The sequence below is a fragment of the Malania oleifera genome, chromosome 3, assembly GCF_029873635.1.
Source record: "Malania oleifera isolate guangnan ecotype guangnan chromosome 3, ASM2987363v1, whole genome shotgun sequence".
Lineage (NCBI taxonomy): Eukaryota > Viridiplantae > Streptophyta > Magnoliopsida > Santalales > Ximeniaceae > Malania > Malania oleifera.
This window is the reverse complement of record NC_080419.1, coordinates 106,426,700-106,451,879: the sequence shown is the minus strand read 5'-3', so window position 1 is coordinate 106,451,879 and position 25,180 is coordinate 106,426,700. Positions and strand designations below refer to the sequence as shown.

At 33.9% G+C, this 25,180-nt stretch overlaps 1 protein-coding gene across 1 annotated transcript; it reads right to left on the bottom strand.

Annotated features, from left to right (window-relative positions):
* LOC131151628 (aspartate--tRNA ligase 2, cytoplasmic) lies at window positions 1-23,581 on the bottom strand. The gene is made up of 10 exons (XM_058102902.1): window positions 22,668-23,581; window positions 20,280-20,390; window positions 19,929-20,042; window positions 13,333-13,623; window positions 13,142-13,252; window positions 12,935-12,988; window positions 9,159-9,238; window positions 8,892-9,007; window positions 7,227-7,341; window positions 1-431 (listed from the first exon to the last, which is right to left on the bottom strand). The coding sequence occupies exons 1-10, from the start codon at window positions 23,190-23,192 to the stop codon at window positions 305-307; spliced, it is 1,644 nt and encodes a 547-aa protein (XP_057958885.1). The 5' UTR covers window positions 23,193-23,581; the 3' UTR covers window positions 1-304.
* Between the last annotated feature and the right edge of the window lie 1,599 nt (window positions 23,582-25,180).

Below are 25,180 nucleotides of genomic sequence, written 5' to 3'. Positions count from 1 at the left end.
TACAGCTGAAATAGTGTCCATTCCCAGGATTAAGTATATCATTGCCGAAATAGTATACATATGCAGACTAAATTAAATGTGAATTTTGTGAAACGCAGATTCACAGATACGAGGTTCTGTTGCATGTCAATAATACGGCACAATGAAGCAGCAATGGGAGGAAAAACAAAAGCTAAAATGCTGCTGCTGCTAATTTTACTCAACTTGTTATTAATCTGTCAACTTTATGGGGCATCAAAAACAAACGAGTCCCAATAATGAAAAGAGACAAAATTAGACCCGTGGGCCAGTTGGGTATGCAGAATCACGGAGCAATCCTCAGAGGATCACGAGGGAAGAGTGATGTCTTTCGAATGTTGTTGAGACCGCAGAAGAGCATAACCACACGCTCCAGACCTACCCCAAATCCACCGTGCGGAGGCGCACCATATCTGCAGCAGGCCACACCAATAATGAGATTACAGAGCAGAGAGAGAGAGAGAGAGAGAGAGAGAGAGCATTTCAAGGAAAAAAGGCACTTGTTTTCCAAAACAAAATTCCTCCGACCATATTTTAGATATGCCGGCATTGTGAACCCAACTACTACTACTACTACTACTACTAGTATGACCAGCATTCCAGCTTTAACCACTAATGCAACTGCTTCAAGATCCAAGTCCAGATTGTAGGAACACCTCAGATATCTAATTCTCTACTACAACCACTCCTCACTAAAAAATGGTTTCTAGATTCTAAAATCCCTCTAGAAAACCAAGATATAATAATAACAATAAAAACAAGCCTTAAATCCCAGTAGGTTGAATCAGTTATGTGAATACTTTTTTTGCCAATTCTCGCCCAATCAAGAGTGTTTTCCTCTATTAGATTAAGGGCTATTAAATCCTTCCTCACTACCTCATTCCAAATTATTTTATGCGTACCTCTACTCCTTTTCATGTCAAAAATAATAACTAACTCACTCCTCCTCATAGGTGCTCTACCTGACCTCCGTGTCAAATGTCCAAACCATCTAAATCGCCCCTCCCTTATCTCGTTTTCGTTTTCAACTGGTGTTATGCCTAAATTATTGTATATATGCTCATTTCTTTATCTTTTGATGATAAACTACACACCACCTTAACATTCACATCTCAGCAACTTTTATTTTTTGTACTGTTATTTTTTAATTGTCTAATATTATAAAGTATAGTTGGCTTTATAGCAATCTTATAAAACTTTCCTTTTAATTTTAAGGGTATTCTACGAATACACAACACACCTACGTAGTTACCCAACTTATTTTAATTCTACGTATTACATCTTCAATTTCCACTTCAGCTTGCACAATAGATCCAAGATATCTAAATCTATCGATGTTATTAACCTCTTAATTATCAAGTTTAATATTCTCTCCGTAGCTACTCCTTACATTACTAAAATTACATTTCATATATTATGTCTTATTCTTACTTATCCTAAACCCTTTAAACTCTAGCATGGCTCTCTAAAGTTGTAACTTAGATTCCACTCTATTCTTACTATCATCAATCAACACGGTATCATCTACAAACAACATATATCAAGGAAACTCATTTTGGATGTTTCCTAGTTGGTTCATCAATTACTAAAGTAAAAAGATAAGGGCTCAAAATAGAACCTTGTTGTATACCTATTGTAATTGAAAAATCTCTAAATTCTTTTCTTACAATCCTAATGCTAGTCAATATCTATCAAAGATATCCTTAATAACCTCCGTATATCTACTGCAAACTCATTTCTTTCCAAGACCCATCAAAGAATTTCCCTAGATACTCTCTCATAAGTTCTCTCTAGGTCTATAAAAACCATATGCAAGTCTTATTGGCCTATCAAGGTTTCATTCTGTTTTGATAATGACAAACTAAGGCATTTAATTGTGCTATTAAGTGTGCTCACAGGAATTAAGGTTTTTAAGCGAAATAAGATATGCAAATTGGAAGTCATGAAGTGTACAAGTTGATTTTATTTGGCTATTATCATGAAGCTTATAAAGACCTAACTTGAAGACTAGGAGAATTTTTTTTGCAAATAAGACCTATGTAAGTACACTACCTTTGAATAATGTGATGAAACTCATAGATGACCTTAGTTGAACCCTAGGCACTCTAAAATTCATGAAAAATCTTTTTATAAAAATGCAAAAAATATTTCAAATGTTAAAATCATTTTTGGAATGAAAACCAAAGGGTTTTGCTGCTCCAGGCAGTTCGGGCGTCTGAAGCAAGGGACTCAGTCGACCAAATTAATACCAGTTGTACACTGGTCCAACTCCACGTAGTTCGGGCGACCGAACTCTAGTCGGTCAACCGAACTCTAGTCGATCGACTGAACTCCAGTCGGTCGACTAAATCCTACAGGACTATTATCTTAACGGCTATAAAATGGCTAGATTTTCAATTATTAAGTTATTATATACGTCCAACAGCTAGAAAAAAAAATTGCCTATAAATACAAGGCTTTTAAACTTGTTCTATTACAGAGATTATTATTGATATTATATTTAGTTCATCATCCAAAGTGTTTATTTCATTCAAAATCCTAGAGAACCCTTGTTACTCCTTTGAACTTCGTTCGTATTCATTTGGGAGTGTATTAGAGAATCATTTGTAATTGTACCTATCAGCTCAATTCAGGAGCATTCATTGTACACCATCTTATTTCGATTCCACATTGTATATTGATGATTTAGTACTGAATCGTGTCAAGCAAAAGGGGAATTTTGCTTGAGGAATTGTAAAGGCATCTCCGCCTAGTGAAGGAGGGAGGCATTTCCGCCTATTAAAGGAGTGGCTAGTGGAATCCTCAAGAGGTTGTCTTGAGGCAAGGATTAGGCAAGTATTGCTGAACCTTGTAAAACTCGGTTTTGTTCTCTCTTCCCTTAACTCTTTAATTTCAGCACATTTGCATTCATACATATTTATTGTGATTATTGATAACAATTGCATACTTAGGACACTTGTTTAAATCGTGGCAAAAATTAATTAAGTATTAGTTTAAATTTTTTAATCACCCAATTCACCCCCCTCCTCCCTCTTTGGTCTACACCTCAACTTACAAGTCCCTCTTCTTTCCCTCAATTTTTCCATTAAATTTCTTAAAAAACAAATAATTTCTGTTGTTGATCTCCCAGGCATAAAACCAAACTGATTTTCTTAAATCTTCATTTCTAATCTTATTCTATATTCAATTATCCTTACCCATAATTTCATTGTATGACCCATAATCTTAATTCTATGATGGTTATTACAATTTTGAATATCGCCTTTGTTTTTGTACAAAGGTACTAACATACTTTTCCTCTATTCTTCTAACATTTTCTTAATTTTTATAATAGTATTGAATAATTTAGTCAACCAAATAATTATTTTATTCCCTAAACATTACTAAACTTCAATTAGCATTTTGTTTGGTCCTACAGATTTCCCACTTTTCATTATTTTTAATGTCATCTTAACTTCAAGGACTCTAATTTTGCGTATAAATCTCCTATTTTTAATCTTCTCCTTATTTGTTACTTCCAAGCTCCATCTTTCATTTTGGTTTTCATTAAACTCATGAAATTATTTCCGACACCTCTCTTTTATATCTTCTTCTCTAATTAAGATATTACCATTCTCGTCCTTTATATATTTTACATCACCTGAATTTTTACAATTTTATTTCTCTACTCTAACAAGTTTATAAATGTCTTTTTCTCCTTCTTTTGTATCTAGTTTTGCCTTAAAGACTTTTTGGATTTCTTGATCCCACCACCAACTTTCTTTACTACCCGAGCATCTTCCTTTGGACTAACCTAAAACCTCTTTTACTATCCTTATGATAGAATTTATCATCTTATTCCAAACAGTACTTGCATCAACCTTATCCCTTACTGTCTAATCACCATGGTTTTAAATAAACGCCGCGACCGTTACGTAACGATTTTTTGGGTTACCGATACCGTCACACACTGCGAAATCGGTGGGAAGAAAAAACACGACTATAGTAGCCATTACGGACCGCAACTGTTACGTAAAGGCCGTTACAGCCACTACGTAACTGCTATAGGATTGTTACATCAAAATATTTATTTTATTTTTTACTTTTTCTTCTCACTTTTTCCCTCTCATTCATAAATCATTCTCAAAATACCATATGACGAGAGGGGGAAAATATTATAATGAGGATGACAATGATACAAAATTTACTATGTCTTTAAATACTCACAAGAGATGCATTAATTAACAATTTGAAAAATACTAACTTAGGAAAATATTTTATTTTGACAATATTAGTAATGTGATATTTATGTTCTATATTTTTCAACTTCAACCTTCTTTCTTTTCTAACAATTTTATATTTGTATTATTTGTAAGTCTTATGTGTCTAATAGATTAATGGAGTGTATAATGTATTTTGTTTTATTAATTAATTTAGCACACATAAGAATTTATCACAGATAAGAACAATGAGAAGTGTAAATACGTACACACGCGTAATTTTTCTACCAATGGAGGTTTAAAACAAATGTAAACTTGTTGCCCTTACCAAAAAAAATTAGTTACTCGAACTAAAGGATCCAAAATATACTAAAACTCTTTCTAAAAAGGGCTAAAAGCTTAAAACATGCAAGTAGGCTAATAAGCACAAGGTTGTGCGTGCTTCAAAAAAATTCACAACCGTTACACTCGCTTCCCATTATGTAACATCAACTACTCCCGCTTCCCGTTACACCCATTATCGTTATGTTATGCGACCCGCTACCACGATTTAAAACTATGCTAATCACACTCTTTGTTCATTTTATCTTTGAATTTTACTATATTACCTCCCTTCAAGTTCCACCATCTAGACCTCTGTTGATTTATGTTACTCCTCTTCCATTTTTTAATATGTATATCTAAAACTATGACTCTATATTATGCAGTCAAACTTTCACCTTGAACAAATTTACAATCCTGATAAGATAGACAATCCTTGTTCTTAGTTAAAAAGAAATCTATTTGATTTTTATTATGTCCACTCTTGAAAGGTATTAAGTGCTCTCTTTTTGTAAAGCAAGTCTTCAATATAACCAAATCATAAGACATTATAAAATCTACGAGCGTATCAGTAGCCTCATTTTTATCTCCATATCCATGGCCTCCATATATCCTCTTATATCCTATATTATCCTTTCCAATGTAACCATTCAAATCAACTCTTATGAATGTCATTTGAAACTTTAGTAACCCTTGTAAAATACTATCCATATGTTTCCAAATTTGTCTTTTAAGATTTTCTACTAAACCTATTTAGGGAGCATATGCACAAATGACATTCACTATCTCCAAGCCTAAAGCTATCTTGATTTTAATCCTCTATTCTTTTAACATCTACTCTATTATCTTTTAGATCTTTGTCTACAATAATATCCATCCTGTTTTTACGTTTCTTTTTACCAGTGTACCAAAGTTTAAATTTTGATTTTTCAATTTCTCTAGTTTTCTCTTCTATCCACTTCATCTCTTGAAGGCAGACAAAGTTAATTTGCCTTCTAAACATTATTTCCACTATTTCCAGACTTTTTTCCCATTAGAGTCCCTATATTCCAAGTTGTTAATCTAATATTAGTTTCTTATGCAGACTTATTAACCCTCTCCCTTTTATACTGACTTGGTCTACTCCCTTGACCTAGGTGAATTTGGAAATTCGTGATAATAAGACCTGACAAAGTTTTACACTGACTATCAGTTACCTGACACAACCCTACTCCTTTATCCAGGCTTGGGACCGACTATGCGTACAAAAAATTTGTATTACATAGGCGAAGTACACATTTACGCATATATATACACAAACTTATCTCACAAAGATAATTTTCTAAATCACACCCTATAACTAGTTGAAACCACACGCAATAGAATGCATTAAAAAAAAATTTAAAGCATACAATTTTGGGTGTAAATCCAAGCTTAGAGTAAAATTTAAAAAATCATATAATAGTACTTTATGAAAAATTTCATATATTCCAAAACTTGCATATAACACAGAAATGCATATAACAAGCCTACAAATCATAAACACATAATCTCCAATACTAACTATTAGAAAATTATTAATAATATTAATTAAAAAAATAACAAGAGAGGAGAAGATCTCACCAATGACAAACTAAAAAGTACTGAAAACCGCTTGAAAAATACCATAGTAAGTATCCTTTGATGCAACTAACGAAAATAAATCAAAAAATATTTAAACAACGAGGCATTGCAAAAATTCTTCAATCTAAATTCAAGATTCAAATCCAAGAATATTGAAGAAAAAAGATTTCTCAACCCATAAAATCTTTGTTGCTTATTTATGATTTTAGGGCTGAAAAAACAAGAATCTTTGGATTTGTTGGGTCTTTGGCAGAAAAGAAAAGAAAAGAAAGAAAGAAATGAAGTTCAGAGATTGCATTGACGAGATTCCAAAAAATTAAGACCTTCAATTATACAGATGAATGATAATTATTTAAAAACTCTCAACACAATTTCCAAAACCCACTAATTTTCTCAAAATCTCAAACAAATCCAAGTATCAAACTTCCAAAATTCCAGAATCACGACCTCAAATTACTACTCATGAACAAAATGAACAACAAACACGATACTCAGGAAGTTCACAAAACCCAAAAGCGAATCAACAAAATACACCCGAGAATTGAATAAAAAGATCTCAAATATAACCGCAATCAATGAAGAGATTCAAGAAGTGTAATAATTACAGAAGCTGAACAACAAACTACCCAGATTCAATTCCAAATCCTTCAAAGACCCAAATCGACTTTCATGAACTTCACAAAACCCAGAAACTAAAAAAAATGAAAAATACACCTGATAATTGACCAATCAAGATGCTAACTCAAATCCGCACATCCATATTTTAAAGGGGACGCCCATTCCTCCCATTTCAAATTTCTTTGAAAATTTTCAAATGCTACATCCAAACCCACCATAACAAGTCTCACACGCAGACGTTGAAGTTTGAATGCATTGCACAAAGTAAATTCTAAAGAATCATATGTAACCAGGCCAGCTTTAAAAACTAATCAAATAAGAAATTAATTGTCAATCAAAAATTATAATATCTACAATTGTTTAGAATACTAAATTGATTTGAAAGAGTGGGAAGAAAACTAATAATGCTTTCTACACAGTAGACTAAAAATTCAGAGGGAACATACTATCAATTAAGGAAAAACATACCGGAAGGAATCAATATATGTTGATATAGTCTTGACATCAATCCCACATGATTTTGCACGTTCTTCCAAGAATTCTGGAACGTGAACACGTTGAGCTCCTGAAATTATCTCCTCACCTAATGCAGAAAGAACAAACTGAAGATTAAAAATTCAAAAATATGGCATTTCTTTTATTTCCAAGATAGTGTTGGCAATTGCATAAAGCACAAGCACATGCACCAGGAACACAATCAATTATATCAAGTTGAAACCCAATTCAAAGCTTTAAGTAGTGTTCTTTTTTTTTAAATCAGTAACGAACTAAAGTATAATTAATGAAAAAATGTTGACAGAGGCATCTTCACTGTCCAAATGAAACCGAAAACAAGTACATAGCATCCAAATCACTACAACAATAGACTTTTTTCACTAACAAAGCATTGGGATCCATCTCTAATTGACATCTTAAAAGAACGATTCTTCACCATCAAAAGCTCATTGATTCCCTTAAGCAAAAAACAAAAATTGCATTATGTAAACCTTGTCAAGCAAGAACCTCCTTTCCCCTAGCAAAGAGGCTATATGCCATCTCCCAAACACCCTATCTCATGAATGATCAAGAAGAAGATAGTAGACCATTTTCCCATTCCTTTTGCATGGAAAGCAATGATTCACTAAGACTCCTTCCCTTCATACCAAAATTTCTTTTTGAGTGAATCTATCGTATATCAATTTCAGCCTACTTAACCTCTTGGCACCATCTTGCCAAGGATTTACACACTTTTCTAGATTCTTTTCTTTTTTTGAAAATGCCTACAAGACATTAACCAATTTTTGGTTATTTTATCACTTATGCATGGATTCCCAAGATTTTAATATTTTATTGATGCACAAATTCCTAATTTAACTTTTTCAAATGAATTCACTCAATTTTACACAAAAAAGGAAGCACTCAGGTTTGAAGACAAATAACTATCTCAATATTACAATCGGGCCATTTTTCAGTTTCTGCCCATAATGGCAAGTTACAAATAGATGAAAAAAATTGTTAAAGCTTTATCTACATTGTTGGCACACAACCTAATAAATCAAACTTATAGGTGAAGTGGTAATCGAACATGGTATCTGAGCTATTATTGCCAGTAGGTCCTGGTTTCTAGTCTTATTGCCCATGTTCATAGCATTCTGGCTAAAAATTAACTTATTCCCTGTAATGGGTGTTCATTATCGTTTGTTCATCTGTCCATGTGCGATCAAACTGCACATGTAGGGGAGTGTTAAAGCTTGATATACATTGTTGTCCCACAACCTAACTCAAGCCTCTAGGTAAAGTGGTAATCTCAGAAAAAATTCCACATTCCTCAGAAATGAACAATTTGAGAAGACCTTATCGAATTACCTTCAAGAATAACACGGATACAAAATTTTAATAATTCTTTTTGGTAAACAAGGGTTATCGTGTGTGTGTGTGTGTTTTTGGGGCAGCCCACCCACCGCCGAGGGGGGGGGAGAGCGAAGTAAACAACACTTATAATGTGCACAAAGGAAGTCCTTCTTTAAGAGAAATTTTTCTTTTTTTTTTGCATGAAAAATAGGAAATAATCACAAAATTGCAGGTACTGGACAGAAAGTTGGTTTTCAAATGTTCCATGCATCAACAATACAGCTGGAATACCATATTGCTTACCCCGTATAAATACATCAAATGAATTGCTATAAGCTGGATTACCACAGCAGGGCATGGTATAAAATGGCCTAACAGCCAAAGGATATTGGTAAAGTATATAAAACTCTGTGCCATACCTATGTCCACAAGAAGAAAAAACTGGTCAATCATCCAATATAACTACAAAACTTTATAGCAACAGTTGAATGAAAAAAAACAAGTAAAAGGGAAAAACAGAGAAAATTATACAAGTGATAGAAGGTTTTAAAAACTAAATAAACATATTACTCTTCCAAAACTAGCTGGCCCAATTTTCTCTCTGATTCTGTGTTAAGGTCCCCAAGAGGATCAATTTTCACGCCAGCTTTCTGTGAGATAAGTGAAACTTGTAAGGGATAAGGAGTAATTCTAAAAGGCAGCAATCCAAATGCATATTACAGTAACCACAAGACTCCCGAAGCAAGGTTGGAAACAGAAGATGCTCACATTTTTACATCATTTCTTTTAAAGAAAAGACTAAATAAATAGTAAAGTTAGTGCCAAAAGAAGGGAGGGCAAGCTAGTCAAACAAAATAAGACAAGTAGAAACCAAGGCTAAGCGTAAGCCATACAAAAGTTGCACATTTTCAAACTCTTCTACTTTCTGAGGTTAATACTAAAGCAGCAACATGGTTAGATATACCTATATATAGAATTGAAGCTAGTGTTGAATAAATAAATTTATAGCATTGAATGTACCCAAATTGGGAAGGATATTTATGCAGATTTAGAGGCATCCTAAGATCCTGACGCTTAAAAGCCTCTAATCTTAGTCCTCCACAGCACTAAAACTGAGATGGACACTACCCCTAAAAGTATGGAATAATCTATTGAAACTATCAACATTTTTTAAGAAGTTAATAATATCTTCTTGGAATCCTTCTTTGAATCCAAAGAACAACTTCAGATGACTAAACTGCAAAAAGAAGCTCATATGGTTTCGTTTTGGCCGCCTCAGCCTCTATCTGCATTTCTCTGGCAGAGTTTAGTTTTGGTAAAAAAAAACAGCACTTTACAATCAACTATAGCTGTTACAACCACATAAAGAAGCTTATACAAACCCAAATGTCACATATACTAAGCTCGAAAGAAACCATGCCCCCCCCTTCCCTCCCCCCCCCCCCCCCCCAAAAAAAGGGCCCAGAGAGCTCAGTTACATCCTTCTTTTACTCATTTTAAACTCTTTAACTTTTAGATTCCAAAATATTTTTTACTCATTTTAATGCCTTGGAACCTTGGATTGAAAGGAGATTTTAGAATCTATAAGTTAGAACCTTGGTTTATTATTCCTGTAGATTTTCTTTTCATTCTTTGGCATATCCAGTCCTATTCTTTCTAGTTTTCAAGGAAGTCTAGAAGAAAAACATAAAGAATAATGGTTGTGTTTTAGGAGCCATTGTTTGCTGCAATGGTAAAAAATCACAGGCTGCCGAGTCCAAGTACACAGCATCAATTATTGAAAATTGTCACTTGGGGCCAAATGGTAAGTTTTTTTCAGACAACCCTCCCAGAACCCTGCCAAGCTAGACTGGCACTTCGACTGTGATTTGTGTTGTGGGGGCAGGGTGATCTCCAATCATATCTGCAGGTTAACATAATTCACTTGTAGATTCTATCTACAAGCGCACATGTACACCCCTCAGCATCACCATTTTTGTTCTCTCCTTTTCTTATGGGGCTCATATGGCATTACTGAAAATCATATCAACTGTTGGATTAAAAGTTCATCTTATTTGTAACTTACAAATCAGATTTAAGCCCCACTGATTAAAGGGCATACCCTGTTAATGCAGTTGAAATTCACTAATATTTTACAAATTTTTTTAGTGTTTTTAATATACTAAGTTTGACCATTTTTATTGAGCCACATCCAATATTAGTTGGGGCCCAGATTCAATCAACAAGCTAAATATTCAGTCCAACAGTCCAATTTTGTAGACTAATGTGGATCCTACAAAACTAGGCATCCAACAGTCCAATTTTGAGATGAACTTTAATGCAGCTGTTGACATCATTTTTCGTAGCCTAATGTGGACCCTAGTCACCAAACTTGGTGACATATAGATGTTAGTGGAGCATTACTATGTACCCCCAACCAGCCCCTCCCCCCCCCCCCCCCCAACACATGCGTGTGCACACTACACACAACAAATGCACTCACACACAAACAAGATAAATAGTATTTAAATAGACCAACAAAGAATTATGACAAAGCATATCCATTTCTTAAACCTTATTTTTCACTTTTTTTAACCCATAGCTTTAAAACCCAAACCAGTGACCAACCTGGAGAAGCAACTGAGAAGGTTGGACCAGTTTGCGGGTTGTAAAGGCAGTTGAACTGGTGATGTAGTAGTAGTCGTTATAGTAGTAATACCAAGATGTTAGTCATAATCATAGTGAAATATTATCAGAATAAAAAGCTGTCACTATTATTATTGTTATCATCATCATCATTATTATAATACCAAAATGTTAGTCCTAACTCATAATCACTTATAGCCAACTTAGAATACAAGCTATCATCATCATCATCATCATCATCATCATCATCATTATTATTATTAATGAAACCAATATGAAATTTGTGTAGCTTTCTCAATTCTCTAAAATATTCTTCAAATATATTATATTATTATTATCATTATTATTGCTGTTACTAAGGTAGGGAAGAATACAGATTTTATTAAGTTCTACACATGTGTTTGTATTTATAAATATACATTTTGTCTTAGGTATACATCTTATTTATTCTCACACATCAAAGAAAGCAAAACTTGGAGTGGCAGTACGGCATCGCCACACACACCTGGAGATCCAAGTTTCAGGCTTTGCTTGCTGCATTTGCGGTAAATTTTAATGTTCTTTTTCTCTTTTCCCCTTTTTGCAGGCTAACCAAGCTTCCACCCTGGATTGTGATGGTTTGATCCAACCTTCCAGGTCACCAATTTTCCTACCGAATCATGCCAATTTGGTTCTTAACCATCATAAGAGGTCCAGCATTTATCAATAAAAAATAATAATAATCGGCAGTACATTTCCAATCTGTTAAAGTTTGATATACATTGTTGACCCACAACCTAATAGCTTAAGCGTTTAGGTAAAGGTGTAATCTAACACAATCAAACCTGGTCAGACTGATCGGTCTGTCCAGGTTTCAAAACCATGCTTTCACTCATTACTCCAATTCCAATTTACTATTTTTTTTGAGAAATGAAAAGGTGAAATACAGAATTTTCACAGTTATGGGATATCATACACCATATAATTGTTTCTAATATTTACCAAATGTTTGAGATATAATACTAAGATAAACCAACATACTCACATGCAAAACATGATTGTGAATTACATTTTGTAATAACCTGCAGTTTAGTCATTTCATGTTTTTACTATGTGCCTTATCATTTCATTATTGTTTTGGAATCATGAATGTTCCTTCCAATTCCATAAAAGATGAAATTCAAATACCCATGCCAGCATTTCTGATCCCAGTGGCCAGATAAAGCTCCAAAAGATACTTTGGGGAAGCCATTTTTTCTTGGAAATATTAAATGCGATACAATTTCCAGTGAGTTTCATATTCTGCTTGCTGGCTGAAATTTAATCATTGTGCTATTATTTTGCTTAGCTAGCCAATGTGTTCCCTCACTGTTCAAAATGGTTTACAATGATGATGATAAATATCTGTTTATTAATGCTAGATTTTTCTCTTAAAATAAAACTACTTTTTCTTTTTTGTGAGAACCTACAAGTTTTGAATTGGATTCCAGGATGAATTTTGGTGAGTCTAAACAATTTGTAATTTGGATTGCCATATATTTTCTTTGCTGATTTTTAATAGCATCACACACCTTATAAACCCCCAAGTAAAGGTTATATGCTGCCCAGTCATCTCAAACAAAACAAGCCTTCCCCAATCCCTTTCTAATATAATTGTTAATTGCTTTTGAAGAGCATGTCTATTATAATTTACAAATACCCAATTGCTGGTGACACTAAAATTATAGAATCTTCTCCCTTACCTCAAGCATTTTAACTCCATCTTCAAATTTTAGCCGTAACGTCTTCGGTAAGTACTGCATGGGCAAATAAATGTCGAAAATCACATTAGGCAAAGAAGTTGAAATAATAATTTAAAAATGTTTTAGGATTTTAATTTTCCACGTGCAAATAGCAACATTTTGTATAAGGTGGTACAGTTAGCAATGTATCAAATATAAAAAATGTACCTTCAAAGGTTCAAATGGATACTGCTTCCCAATAGCCTCAAGTTCTTTTTTACAATTCTCATTCAGACTGTTGAACATTGCAACAAACAAGCGGTCCACAATTTCCATTACCTGCATAAACACACTAACTCCATCATAAAAAATAGACCATCACTACACAAAAAAACTCATGTTAACCAACAATCATCTACCTCAAAATAGTGCTCCTTGATCTCCATTTCAACATCAAGACCAGTAAACTCACATAGATGTCTATGAGTGTAAGAGTCTTCTGCTCTAAAGACAGGACCAATCTCAAAAACACGCCCAAAATCACCACAGATTGCCATTTGCTTGTGAAGTTGTGGTGATTGTGCCAGACATGCAGCCTGCCCTTTGTAGTCCAGCCTGAAAACAGCCGAACCACCTTCACTGGAGCCAGCAATTAACTTTGGGGTATGGATTCCAACAAACCCTTCTGATAATAAGAACTGCCTGAATATCTGCAGATATGTCCAATGGTTTGAGAACTGGGATAATCAGCTACAAAAATATTAATTGTTGATTTGGCCATTAATCTACTAGAACTTTAAAAATTAGACAAACAAAAAGGAAAGAGAAACAGCAAGAAAAGAATCATTTTCCAAACATGGGGAACTTCCAAAAGTCCAAGTTAAAAACAAACAGGTTTTACTTCTTTTTCTCTTTAAGAAAAAGAGGAGCAGGAAAAAGCGGGGGAGGGGGGGGGGGGAACAGATTAAGCACCAATATACACCTTTCTGGTGAACCAACATCATGGAGTCGTGTATAAGATTCCCCCCCCCCCCCCTTTTTAAGTATACACTCTTCAACTAAAAGGGAAACATAAATTTGACTTAAATTTTCTTCTGAATCCTCCATTCCAAAACACTAAAAAGAGGAATTACAACAATGTAAAGATGGATAGAAGGTACTAATATGAACAAAAATAGTGAAAATATTTTTTGGTTGATTTTTTTTTTCAATTATTAGAAATTTTAAGGATAACTTATTTTAGTTTTATTTAAACTCTACATGGTAAATTTTTTTTTGATTTTTATTTATTAAAAATTTGTATGCACAATGATTTGATTCACAAAAGCTATTTTTTTTATTTTTTTTATTACAAGAATGCGGAAAGGGGATGAAAAATCCTTAAAAAAAAAGGGAAAAAAATAAAAAGAAAAGGAAATCATACAAGAAGAAAAAAAAATACAATATTAAAACTAATAAAGCCAACCAATATTCATGGATATGACCAAGGTCTTAAATTTTGGTTTCAAATGAAATTTCATGGCTACAAAGATAAGAATCTATATCGGAATCAATTTTATTTTGGTTTTTAAAAAATGATGGAAATTACTAGAAAAGCATGGTTCTTTTGTGGAACTCAAGAAATTGCCAATTACCATAATAATGCAAGATTTGGAACTAAGATATTATAAATAAAATACATAAACAACATGCATGTGGATTATAAGGTTCAATAACTATAATTTAGTAATCACACTAAACATTGTCAATTAAAGTAAATGAAATAAATAAATTAGTTAATTATTATATAGTATACACATAGCGATAATTTAGATACAAGTAACCAAATAAAATGTCGTATGTAATATCTAATTTTAATTTTTCCATACAATTTTTTGAAAGTATGAAAGCTGTCATTTACATCCTTCTAGCAAGAATCTTCAGTTTCAATAAAAATAAATAAATAAGATTATTTAATAGAGAAATTTCCATTTGATTTTTGAAACTCAAATTTTAATTTCAAGAAAATTTTACTTTAAAGTTAAATTTCACCAAATCTCACTGAAATTTCAAGATTTCGATAAATTTTGGATGATGATGTGTAATTTGGATGATTTCAATTTCAAGCTGGTGGAAAGCAGAAAATTTTGACAGAATTTCAACTTCATGGAAATTTAAGACCATGTATATGACATAAGACCAAAGACCATGTACAGAAAACACACATGGAAGCAAAAAAAACAATCTAGTCCCAAGTCAAATGTATACGCAAAGTGCAATCTCGAAAATAAGAGCGTTTCTCTCCTGACAAAGTAGCCATATAACAGTGAAAACTGCATACAGCCATAATATCCTCTCATTATTTTGCCTCACAAAGCCTTTAAAACTAATCAACAAAAAAGCCTCTGAAGAATGCGGATGATCCCAATACTCTCCAAACAAACCAAAAATTTGTTTCACAAGCACCAAGTCAGAGAGCAATGGGCATCATCCTCACTAGTAGCATAACACACACATCAGGAACGAGAGAGAGAGAGAGAGAGAAGGCTATAGATGGTTTTCTAATCTACAACAAATGGTTGGTGTAAACTTCTATTAAGAATGGCCATCCACTACCAAGGCTTTTACCTTTGAAGAAATTTTAGCTTTCCGCACTCAATTAGCATGAGAAAATGAATGAGAAGGTCAATTTAGAGAAGAGGTAAAAACAAAGTCATTTGGGGGAAAAAAATAAGTCAAAAAGCACAAAGTATCCAGACACCAAATCCTAACATCTCCACAATGAGAATAGCAATAGCACTAAGAATCCAATAAAACCCTACCGGTGAGGAAAGCTCCTCCATCTCTGTCATTAAGATTCCTATAAAACCAAAAATCCTTCAAAAAAAGAATCCACTATCAATAATGAGAAAAGAAGAAATAGATACCTCAAAATGCAAAGTAACGCAAAAGATACAAGGAAAGGCAATTGAAAAACATAATTCCACAAGTCTAAAAAACAAAAAAACAAACTCTACAACCATCTCCCACTTCAAATTTGGAACAAGGAAAGAAGAAAAATAATCATGTGCAAGAGGAATTCATGCGCATTAATGTAAAATTCTGGCAGTAATAACATCCTGCACATTCTTTTGCAGAAAAAATATACTTCCAATAACCCTATGCCAGAGGAAATCAGTTTCCAAAGGAGAATGCTTTAACCACTTACCCACCAAAGCAATGCTTTTAGACAACAAATTAAGAGACTCAAGCCCCCACCTCAAACCAATGGATAATCTCCCAACTCACAAACTGGGTCCCTCCTCTCACCATTATTGCCCAAAGAAAATGTCTTATTTTTCTCTCTAGTCTCTCCAACCCTTATTAAACTTATAAACAAGGACGAAAAAAAATATACTTGGGGATCAAAGAAAGACATGGCTGGATTAACATAATAAAACCTCCCAAAGAAAAGAAAGCACCTTTTCAACTATCATGACCTTTAGACACCTTAGAGCACCAAATCTCAAAACCTCTTAGAACATGGATTCCCACTAGACGGAACTCCTAAAAAAGTCAAAAGCCACTGCAAGATCCCACAGCTGACAAGAACAGCATACCTAGGGGGTATTTAGTAAAATTACATATAAAGTGCTGAACACTGAAATAGAATATGATTTTGTTGAACCAATTTTGAATTGAACTTGAACCAATCACTAAATCTAAATACTAAATCAGTTTAATTGCTTGGGATCTACCATTTGAATATGTGTTGTTTTTCAATTTCAACCTTCTAAACTCTCAAGAGCATAAATATTTGATAAAATTACCAAATGATTATATAAATCAAAGTATTAAATTTAATAGAATAATATTTTGTCATTTATTTAATTAATAATTATAAATAAAAACAATATAATTTATTGTTATTTGTTAGAAAAAATTAAAATTTATTAAACAATTTGGAAAACAGTATAATAATTCATTTTCACAAAGGATTAATTTAGAAAAGAGACTTCTAAATTTACCTCTTACCAAGTCAAGCATGGTTTGGTTAGACAAATTTCAAGAAAATTCAAAACAACCATCAAATAATCTTATGTTTGCCAGATTCACTAATTTAATAAACTAGTCCGGACATAACCTCAATTCAGAGGTCATTCAAACAAAACAAATGCCCCCCCAGAGATCACCTCCCTCGCGCACACACACACACACACATACACAAAAGCACTATCTTATGAATGGCCCTCTCAGTCATCCTACTCAACACATCTGCAACTAAAACAAAGAAATTATATAGAGGATCCCATTGCCTCATAACCCTACAGGCTAAAAACCACATCTTGGGTTCACATTCATAGCCACATAAAATGAGGCAAGTCAAAGACAACCACTATCCAGCCTTGCCAATTTGACCCAAAAACCCTTCCCATTTAAGATCCTATCACCACCACCCCACACCCAAACATACCCCCCCCCCCCTCGCCCGCCCCCTGGGGGGTTGGGGGGGAGGAAAAAAAAATAAGCAGCCCTATGATCACCTTATCAAAATCCAACTTAAAGATTATTAAGTATACTTCTTAATCCTAATATCCTTCACAACTTCATTAGCCACAAGGACAACATCCAACATATATCCATCCCAAGCCACCTAGGAACTAGAAATGGTACCCCCTATCACCCCCTCAATCTTATCAACCAAAACCTTGCCAATGATCATACAAACATTCATAGTCAAACTAATAGGTTGGAAATCACTAAACCTAATAGAGTGATCATTCTTAGGGAAAAAAGGTGATAAAAAGTGGAAGTCATACTCTTGGAAGTCACCCCATTAGCATGAAACTCCTGGATAACCTTAACTACATCCCAATAATTTTTTTCCCTAAAAAGAAGGCTAAATTAAATTCATTTGCCTGATGAGCTTTCTCCTTGTCCATGCTGAACAATGTCACTTAACCTCCTCTTCACCAAAAGACTCCCCAACCAAACTAACGTATCACCAAAAAAATGGGACACTTGTCCAACCCTTCAAATCTAGGAGGACAAGTGTTGTCCTCCTTATAAAGATTTTTAAAAATCCAATAATCCCTTCAACAACAAAGCCTCAAAATCATCTTGCAGTCCCCTTCCTTGGCCCATTTGAACCTAACCTTTTGTCTCCGACTCATTTACTCATACAACAACAAAACCTCAAAATCATTCTAAACAGACGCTCTCCTATAAACCAAAAATATTTACCAAAATTTTTCCACAAATAGCCATTTTTCTATATCTCAAAGATAACGATTTCCTAATCCACAAATCACAAAGACCACCTTATTCCAACTTTTCAAGGCTACCTTTAGAGCTGTCAACATCTTCATTGTTCTGAATATTAAATTACTGTGGCAACAAGAAGTGAAACAAAAGAAAAACAGTCATAGTTGAAAATTGACAATAGAAACTAAAACTAAAAACATAGACAGATGCATCATTGTTGCATAGCTTGCATGCTTCTTCACACTGCAACGAAACCAAAAAATAAAAATGAAAGTGAAACCCAAAAAAAAAAAAAAAAAGAATTCTGGTTTTCAATTGTTGACGCAGCTGTCACAATACCTGAAAACCGACAACAAAAACTAAATACTAAAAACACAGACAAGTGTGTTGTCACCATAAGCTTCTTCACAATGATGCAACAAAAAACACAAAATAGAAAACAAAAAATGGTACCAAGACTATCCCTAAATTTACGAAGGACTGCTGACCAGTCGCAAAATCCAACAATGAAGAAATTTCCACCATCCGCTAATTATCAAGAATATGCCAGCACCAGTGCCCTTATAGAAGTTGATTTTCAATCCTCAAATTTTCCATAATTTAAGGGAAGTGCGCTACAAGAAATATTGAAGTTACTCGCATAATTGGATAGGATTGAAATCCGCTTTCTTTGAACACTAGACACTGCCAATAAGGGCTAGTTTGGTATCGTTTCTATTTTCAGTTTTCTGTTTTTGTTTCTGTACGATGAAGAAACATATTATAAAAACATGTTTGTTTACGTTGTCCTTTTTCTATTTTTGTTAATAGTTTTCACCTATTTGTGAAAAAATTGGAAACTTGATTTGATGGTTCCAGTTATTTTGGCAACCAGTTTCCAGAATATTTTAGTATTCAAAACTAACTTTTTTGGATTAAATCATTCATTTTTTCCATACTTTTATATTAAAATAAAATGATCATCTAAATTTAAAGTATAATTAAAATAAAATGCCAATAAAATTTAAAAAATTAAAAAAAAAAACAATAAAAGCCATTTAGAAAATATTTTTATTTTATTTCAATTGTCATGTACAATATGACTGTTCTTGTAAAGTGAATTTTGAAATATAACACTAAAAAAAAATAATTTTAATAATTTTAATTTTATTATAGTATTTTTAAATTTATATTACTTTATAGGATTATTATTTTAATCATATTTTGTAATTATTATTTGATTTAATAAAAAAAATGAGCATTTGTTTAATCAAGTTTTTAATTTGTTTTTGCTTTAGAAATGTTAACTAAACAAGTCGTTGGTTTTTGGTTTTTAGTTTTTGATTTTTAGTTTTCATTTCTGAATTTTGTTTTCATAATTTTTGACAGTGATATCAAATGTCCCTTAAGTTTATGAATTGAGCTCAAAAGATAGCTTCGGGGGAGTGGGATCGATCTCACCTTTTTTTTCTTTTGAGTCAGCATCAGGCTCAAGGTAAACACCTTGAGGCTCATGCTATGACTTTTTGGAATGGCTTACAGTAGGCTTGAAGAAAAAGGGTCTGGATTTTTTTACCCTTCTCAATAAGCTAACTGACTACTGCAATAGACCATCCTCTAGGGTACTAGTTTTCAATAATGTTCCACACATTCATCACAATTACCCCACTTGAAAATCAATTATTTTGCTACACAATATATAATACTGGCACTGACACCTGTCCTCAAAAGAACTTCCGCAAGTGAACATGGAACAACATATCATGTAAAATGGACAAAATAGAATAATTACTCCAAAAAGGTGCACACTTACATTTTCAACTTGACATTGAACACGAAAAATTCCTTGATTTGCTGGTGTTCGCATGTCAAGAACCCTGTAGTTCAAACGTGTGTCCTGATTAACACGAACAAGCTGTTCTCCAGCCTACAGCATTCAAAGGGCAATTTTAAAAAGATTAAAAAAAAAAAAAAAGTTAAGGCATAAACAGATACAAACACCATTCAAAAGGTCAAAATATGAAATTTTCTATATAGGCATAATGACAAATTGATGAACAAACACTTGCTAGATGCTTATTCTCAATTAATGCAGACATATGATCAATGCACTGATAGTTTTCATGCTTCAATAAAGAAAGCTCTTTCAAATTGCTATGAATACCTGCAAAGATTTTTCAATTTCTAGTTCACTCCGAGCAGCATCCTCAATATTAATGGGCAGATTTGAAACAGCCTTGCTGATGCAATACAGCTTCCTCACTTGAACTTCCACCTGCAGAAATTAAATAAAAGTGCGGTAGGTTAATTTTCTATTAGAATAAGAGTTACAAAGGAAGTTATGAGATAATCTACCATTGTGGTTGTAAAATTGTAAATTGCAACTTTCATGCCTTTTGCACATGGGCAGGCTAGGACATCAAAAAAATAACTACTTCCGTTCGTAGCACACTCATCATTTAAAAATAAAACCATAAGCATTAGCAACATAAAGTTATCAAATTAGTCACAAACAATGTTTGAAAAGCAAATGTAGTGTTTAAACCCTAGAGGAGAGGCATGAGCCTTCAAGTGTTGCAGCGTAAGCATTTAGAGAATTTTATTTCTAGATAAAAGTATGTAAAGAAATTACATACAACAACAACAACAAGTCTTAAGTCCCACTAGGTGGGGTTTCCTCTATTTCACCCGATTAAGAGCATTTCCCTCTACTAGCTTAAAAGCTATTAAATCATTCCTCACTACCTCATTTCAGGTTATTTTAGGCCTACTCCTACCCCTTGTAATACCAAAAGCAATACCTAACTCACTCCTCCTCAATGGTGATAAATTATATGTATTTTCAAAAATAAATAAATTAAGAAAATCAAAAATAAAATGTAAACAAAAATAATATAATTTGTAAACTACTTGACCATTCAAAAAAAAAAAATACAAACTCAAATTCATCAAGTAAATGCCAAGAGATAGGTATAACTCTAGAAAGTTCAAATTATTTTCAACATCCAAGATGCAACTCTCAATTATTTTGGGAAGGTTGAGGTAGAGTTTTGGTAATTTCTCATAATATGACATTTCTTCCATATTAACATGTAGTTAAAATTTTCTATCATATATAACATAAGATTCAGGCACTAAAAAAGTGTAATCCTCAACTAAAAAGGCCCACAAGGCATGACTTTTGTACCAATGCATAAGTCTTAGTGTGTAACACATTAGCTTTTTTGGGATTTGGTATTTTAGACTAACACTCAAGGCATTGAGGCATGCCTTGTCTTGAGGTTGAAACGCCTAAAATGCATAAGACACAACTAAAAAGGCGCACAAGGCATACCTTTTTTTTACCAGTGTATAATTCCTAGTGTGTAATGTCTTCTCCTTTTTGGGATTTGGTATTTCAGCCTCAAGGTATTTAGGCATGCCTTGTCATGAGGCTAGCCTCAAGGAGAGCCTTGATTGAGCCTTTTAAAACACTGGTCCCAAATTTCCAAACTTATCTCTATTGTTTCAGCAAAGGAACAAAACCCAAATTTTTATTACTTAATAAATTCAAAAAAACACAATTTTTTTCTTACATTTTCTGCCTTTCTAACTCATGAATTCATTATTCATTGGATTTTTTAAAATAATTTGGTATATTTTCATCTTTAATTCACAATCAAGGGGTCTCTCCAATGGAAATAACATCCTGAGTTCCAACTTTGCCACTATGAGCATTACAAAACCCAAATGCCACAAAATACAGGAAAGTTAGAGAAAATGATAACAATCTCCACCTAAAAGAAAGTAATATCTCTTCAACCATGAGTATTGGATATACTCATACCTCATTATGGAACCAACAAAAATAAAATGCCTATTCATGGCATACATTGTGAAAAGTTTCAACATTCAAGAATGCTCAATACGAAGTGTTACAGATAAGTTCCAATATTCCATGGCTGTCCTTTTTTTATTTTTTTCTGTATCTTTTTTTTTTTTTTCGGTTCATGTATCTTTCAAGGAGGATATCTCATGCACCTTGTGATGCTTCTTATTCTCCTTAATAAAATCTCTTCTTTTTCGGGCTAAAAAAGCTCTAAGAATTCCTTAGAAAATTTTCTAAAAGATTAATGGAAAGCAATCAATCATACATAAAAATTGCATTCTTGAAAGTATTTCTTACGAACATAGGAGACTAGGAGTTCTAAATCAGTCTAAACATGAAAAATTTCTCAAACCTCCATTTGCCATCCTAACAAAGTCCTAATCAGCAACACGCACTTCATCAAAAAACTCATTCTTAACATACTCCCAACTAACTTCCATTTTCCAAACCGTTCTCATAATTCTTAATTCACATCCCAACTAACTTCCAATTTCCAAATCACTTTCCTACCAAACAATTTCCAAGTTTTAAATTTCCAGTGTGATCTGCCACCAGCACAATTCAACTCACAGCAAAATTTTTAAAAAATTAAATTAAATTAAAATTAAAATCAGCAGAATTCAACCCAAATGCAAGTACGAAGACATAGAACGAGAGAGAATAAATTAAAAGAAATGAAATTACCTGTTGAGATGCTCCCTTAATGGGAACACCGGGAACAGACACGATTCCTTCAATGTCGACATGCGACTCGCGGCTCAAACTAGTGGCGTACTTCACCATCTGGCGGCTAACGAGGTCAGGCGCCACGGTCAACACACACTGCACCGTGCACCCCTTCTCCCTTACCACCAAAAACGCAATGTTCTTCCCCACAGCCCGGATCGCCTGCGCCCGGCCGCGTATGAACACGTTCTGGTCCTTCAATTCCGCCGTCAGCGACCCGATATCCGTCCATTTACGGCCGGTCACCGCCTTGGACTGCAGGTCCACGAGCGGGACGTCGCCGTAGTTCGCGGCGAGGGGGTCGACGACGGAATCTAGAGAGAGGTTAGAGACATCGGTTTGGGCGGCGGCGGCCTCCTGGCGACGGCGGAGCTTCTCGAGCTTGGCGGCTTCTTTCTTGGCGGCTTTCTTGCTCTGGGTCTTCTGCTCTTCTTCTTCCTGTTGCTTCTGCGGGGGGTGGGTCGATTCTGCGGCGGAGTCCATGGGACGATGGTGGGGGACTAAAACCCTAACGGATGGAAAATGGGAGGGTTTAAGCTTTTGAAGAGCTGGCTGTGCTACAGTTGGATGGGAGAGATCACCAATGGAAGGAATGGTGAAAGTTCTGCAATATATGAGATGTGAATGTGGGCAACAAGGCAAGTTCGGAAAGTATTCAGTGTCATCGCATTGGATTACAGTGGGTCGGGCTCGGGGTTTTGTGCTGGCTCAAGAACTTTGACATTTGGGAAATGGGTGAGGTATAATCAACTTTGGAACATGAAGAACAGTTGAATTATTTGAATAATTTAGAAAAGTAGTTTTCATAATTTATTATCTATCTTCTAATCACATTTGAAAATTTGAATTTGAGACCTAAGCATGGTTCTACTAATTTGATTACACAATTTTTATGACTTTTAACATCTACTTTAAATTTTTTATGAAAAAAATAAACATTTGGAGTTTTGTATTGTATTTGATTCAATAGAATCTAGGTGAAATGGAATCATAATTTTTGTTTTAATTCCATTTCATTATTTGACCATCTAAAATTAGGGTCACAATTGAGTTAAGTAGAGTAGAGTCAATATTTAACATACACAAGTTTATCTATTAAATTTTTAATCAAGCCCAACTTTGTCAAAAATATTTTTCTTCACAATACAAGACAAGCTTTTGAATCTTACAATAAGAATGCAAAGACTCACAAACTTAAGAAGGTTTCCTATAAATGAATTTATGAATTAAATAATTGGGAACACCTCTAGGTTTACTATCACTAAAATAAAAAATCAATGCACTTATATGAGAGTATGAACACGTAGGAACTATGTGGAACAACTCAAAATACTCTTTCTCAAAAGGATTTTACAATAGAATGATCAATAAAAAAATATATGGTTTTGAGTATGAAGAATATGAAAGTAGGGGAGATTTTGGCCAATAAAATTTTCAGAAAATTTTTTGCTAATCTAAAACCCTAATCACACCTTAATTTTGTAAATGAAAAGCTATATATAGAAATGGAAAGAATTATAGTCGTTAGGGACATATAGGGTATTATTAGGATTGTTTTAAACCATTTTAACACAATTAACTCTATTTAAAAAATTTAACCGCGGTAAAAATATTTTGACTACCCAAGAGCACTGGTGGACCAGACTTGAGGTTTGGTTGACCTAGTGAAGAAGTTCGGTCGACCGGATAAAATTTGAACTGAAAGTTCGGTCGACCAAACTAGGGTTCCCAAAGGCAATTTTTCATTTCCGCACGGTTCGGTCGACCTCGTGGATTTGAACTAAGTGGTTCAGTCGACCGGGCGGTTGGCCAAACATACGTGGGAACTCGGTCGACCAGGTGGTTGGCTTAAGCATTAGGTGCGGTTGACCATATGGTCAAACATTTGACCTGGAGGGAGTTCGGTCGACCGGGTTACTTGAAATGGGCAGGGTTCGATCGATCGTGCTATGGTCAAATTGTTGACTTGGTGACAGTTTGGTTGACCGACAGATTTTCATTGTGAAGGTACGGTCAACTGAACATGCATTTTTAATGCATTTCAGTTCAAGTCCCTTATACATAAACCCTATTCATGTGAGCATATATATTTAAAGCATGCATGAGTGTCCTAGGGTCATTCTAAGTCTTTTTGAGGACATCGAAAAAAATCGGCGTTGGTCGACTGAAGTCTTGTCTAAGGTCATTTGATTTTCAAGTGATGTGTAGGAACCTAGAGTTGTTGTAAGGTCTTTGAGCTTGTAGTTTTTACATGCATGATATGCATTAAATATTACAGACCTTTTTCTTCTAATTACTATTATAGACCCGAATTGAATAATAATGAAATATAATAAAAATGATCTTCAAGGTCTTCATGCTTTACTTTTTGTGCCATCAGTGTATATGTTAATATAAACCTGCACATAAACTAGATAGTCATTAAATACTTGAGTATTTGTCATTATCAAAACCGGGTGTAACCTATAAGG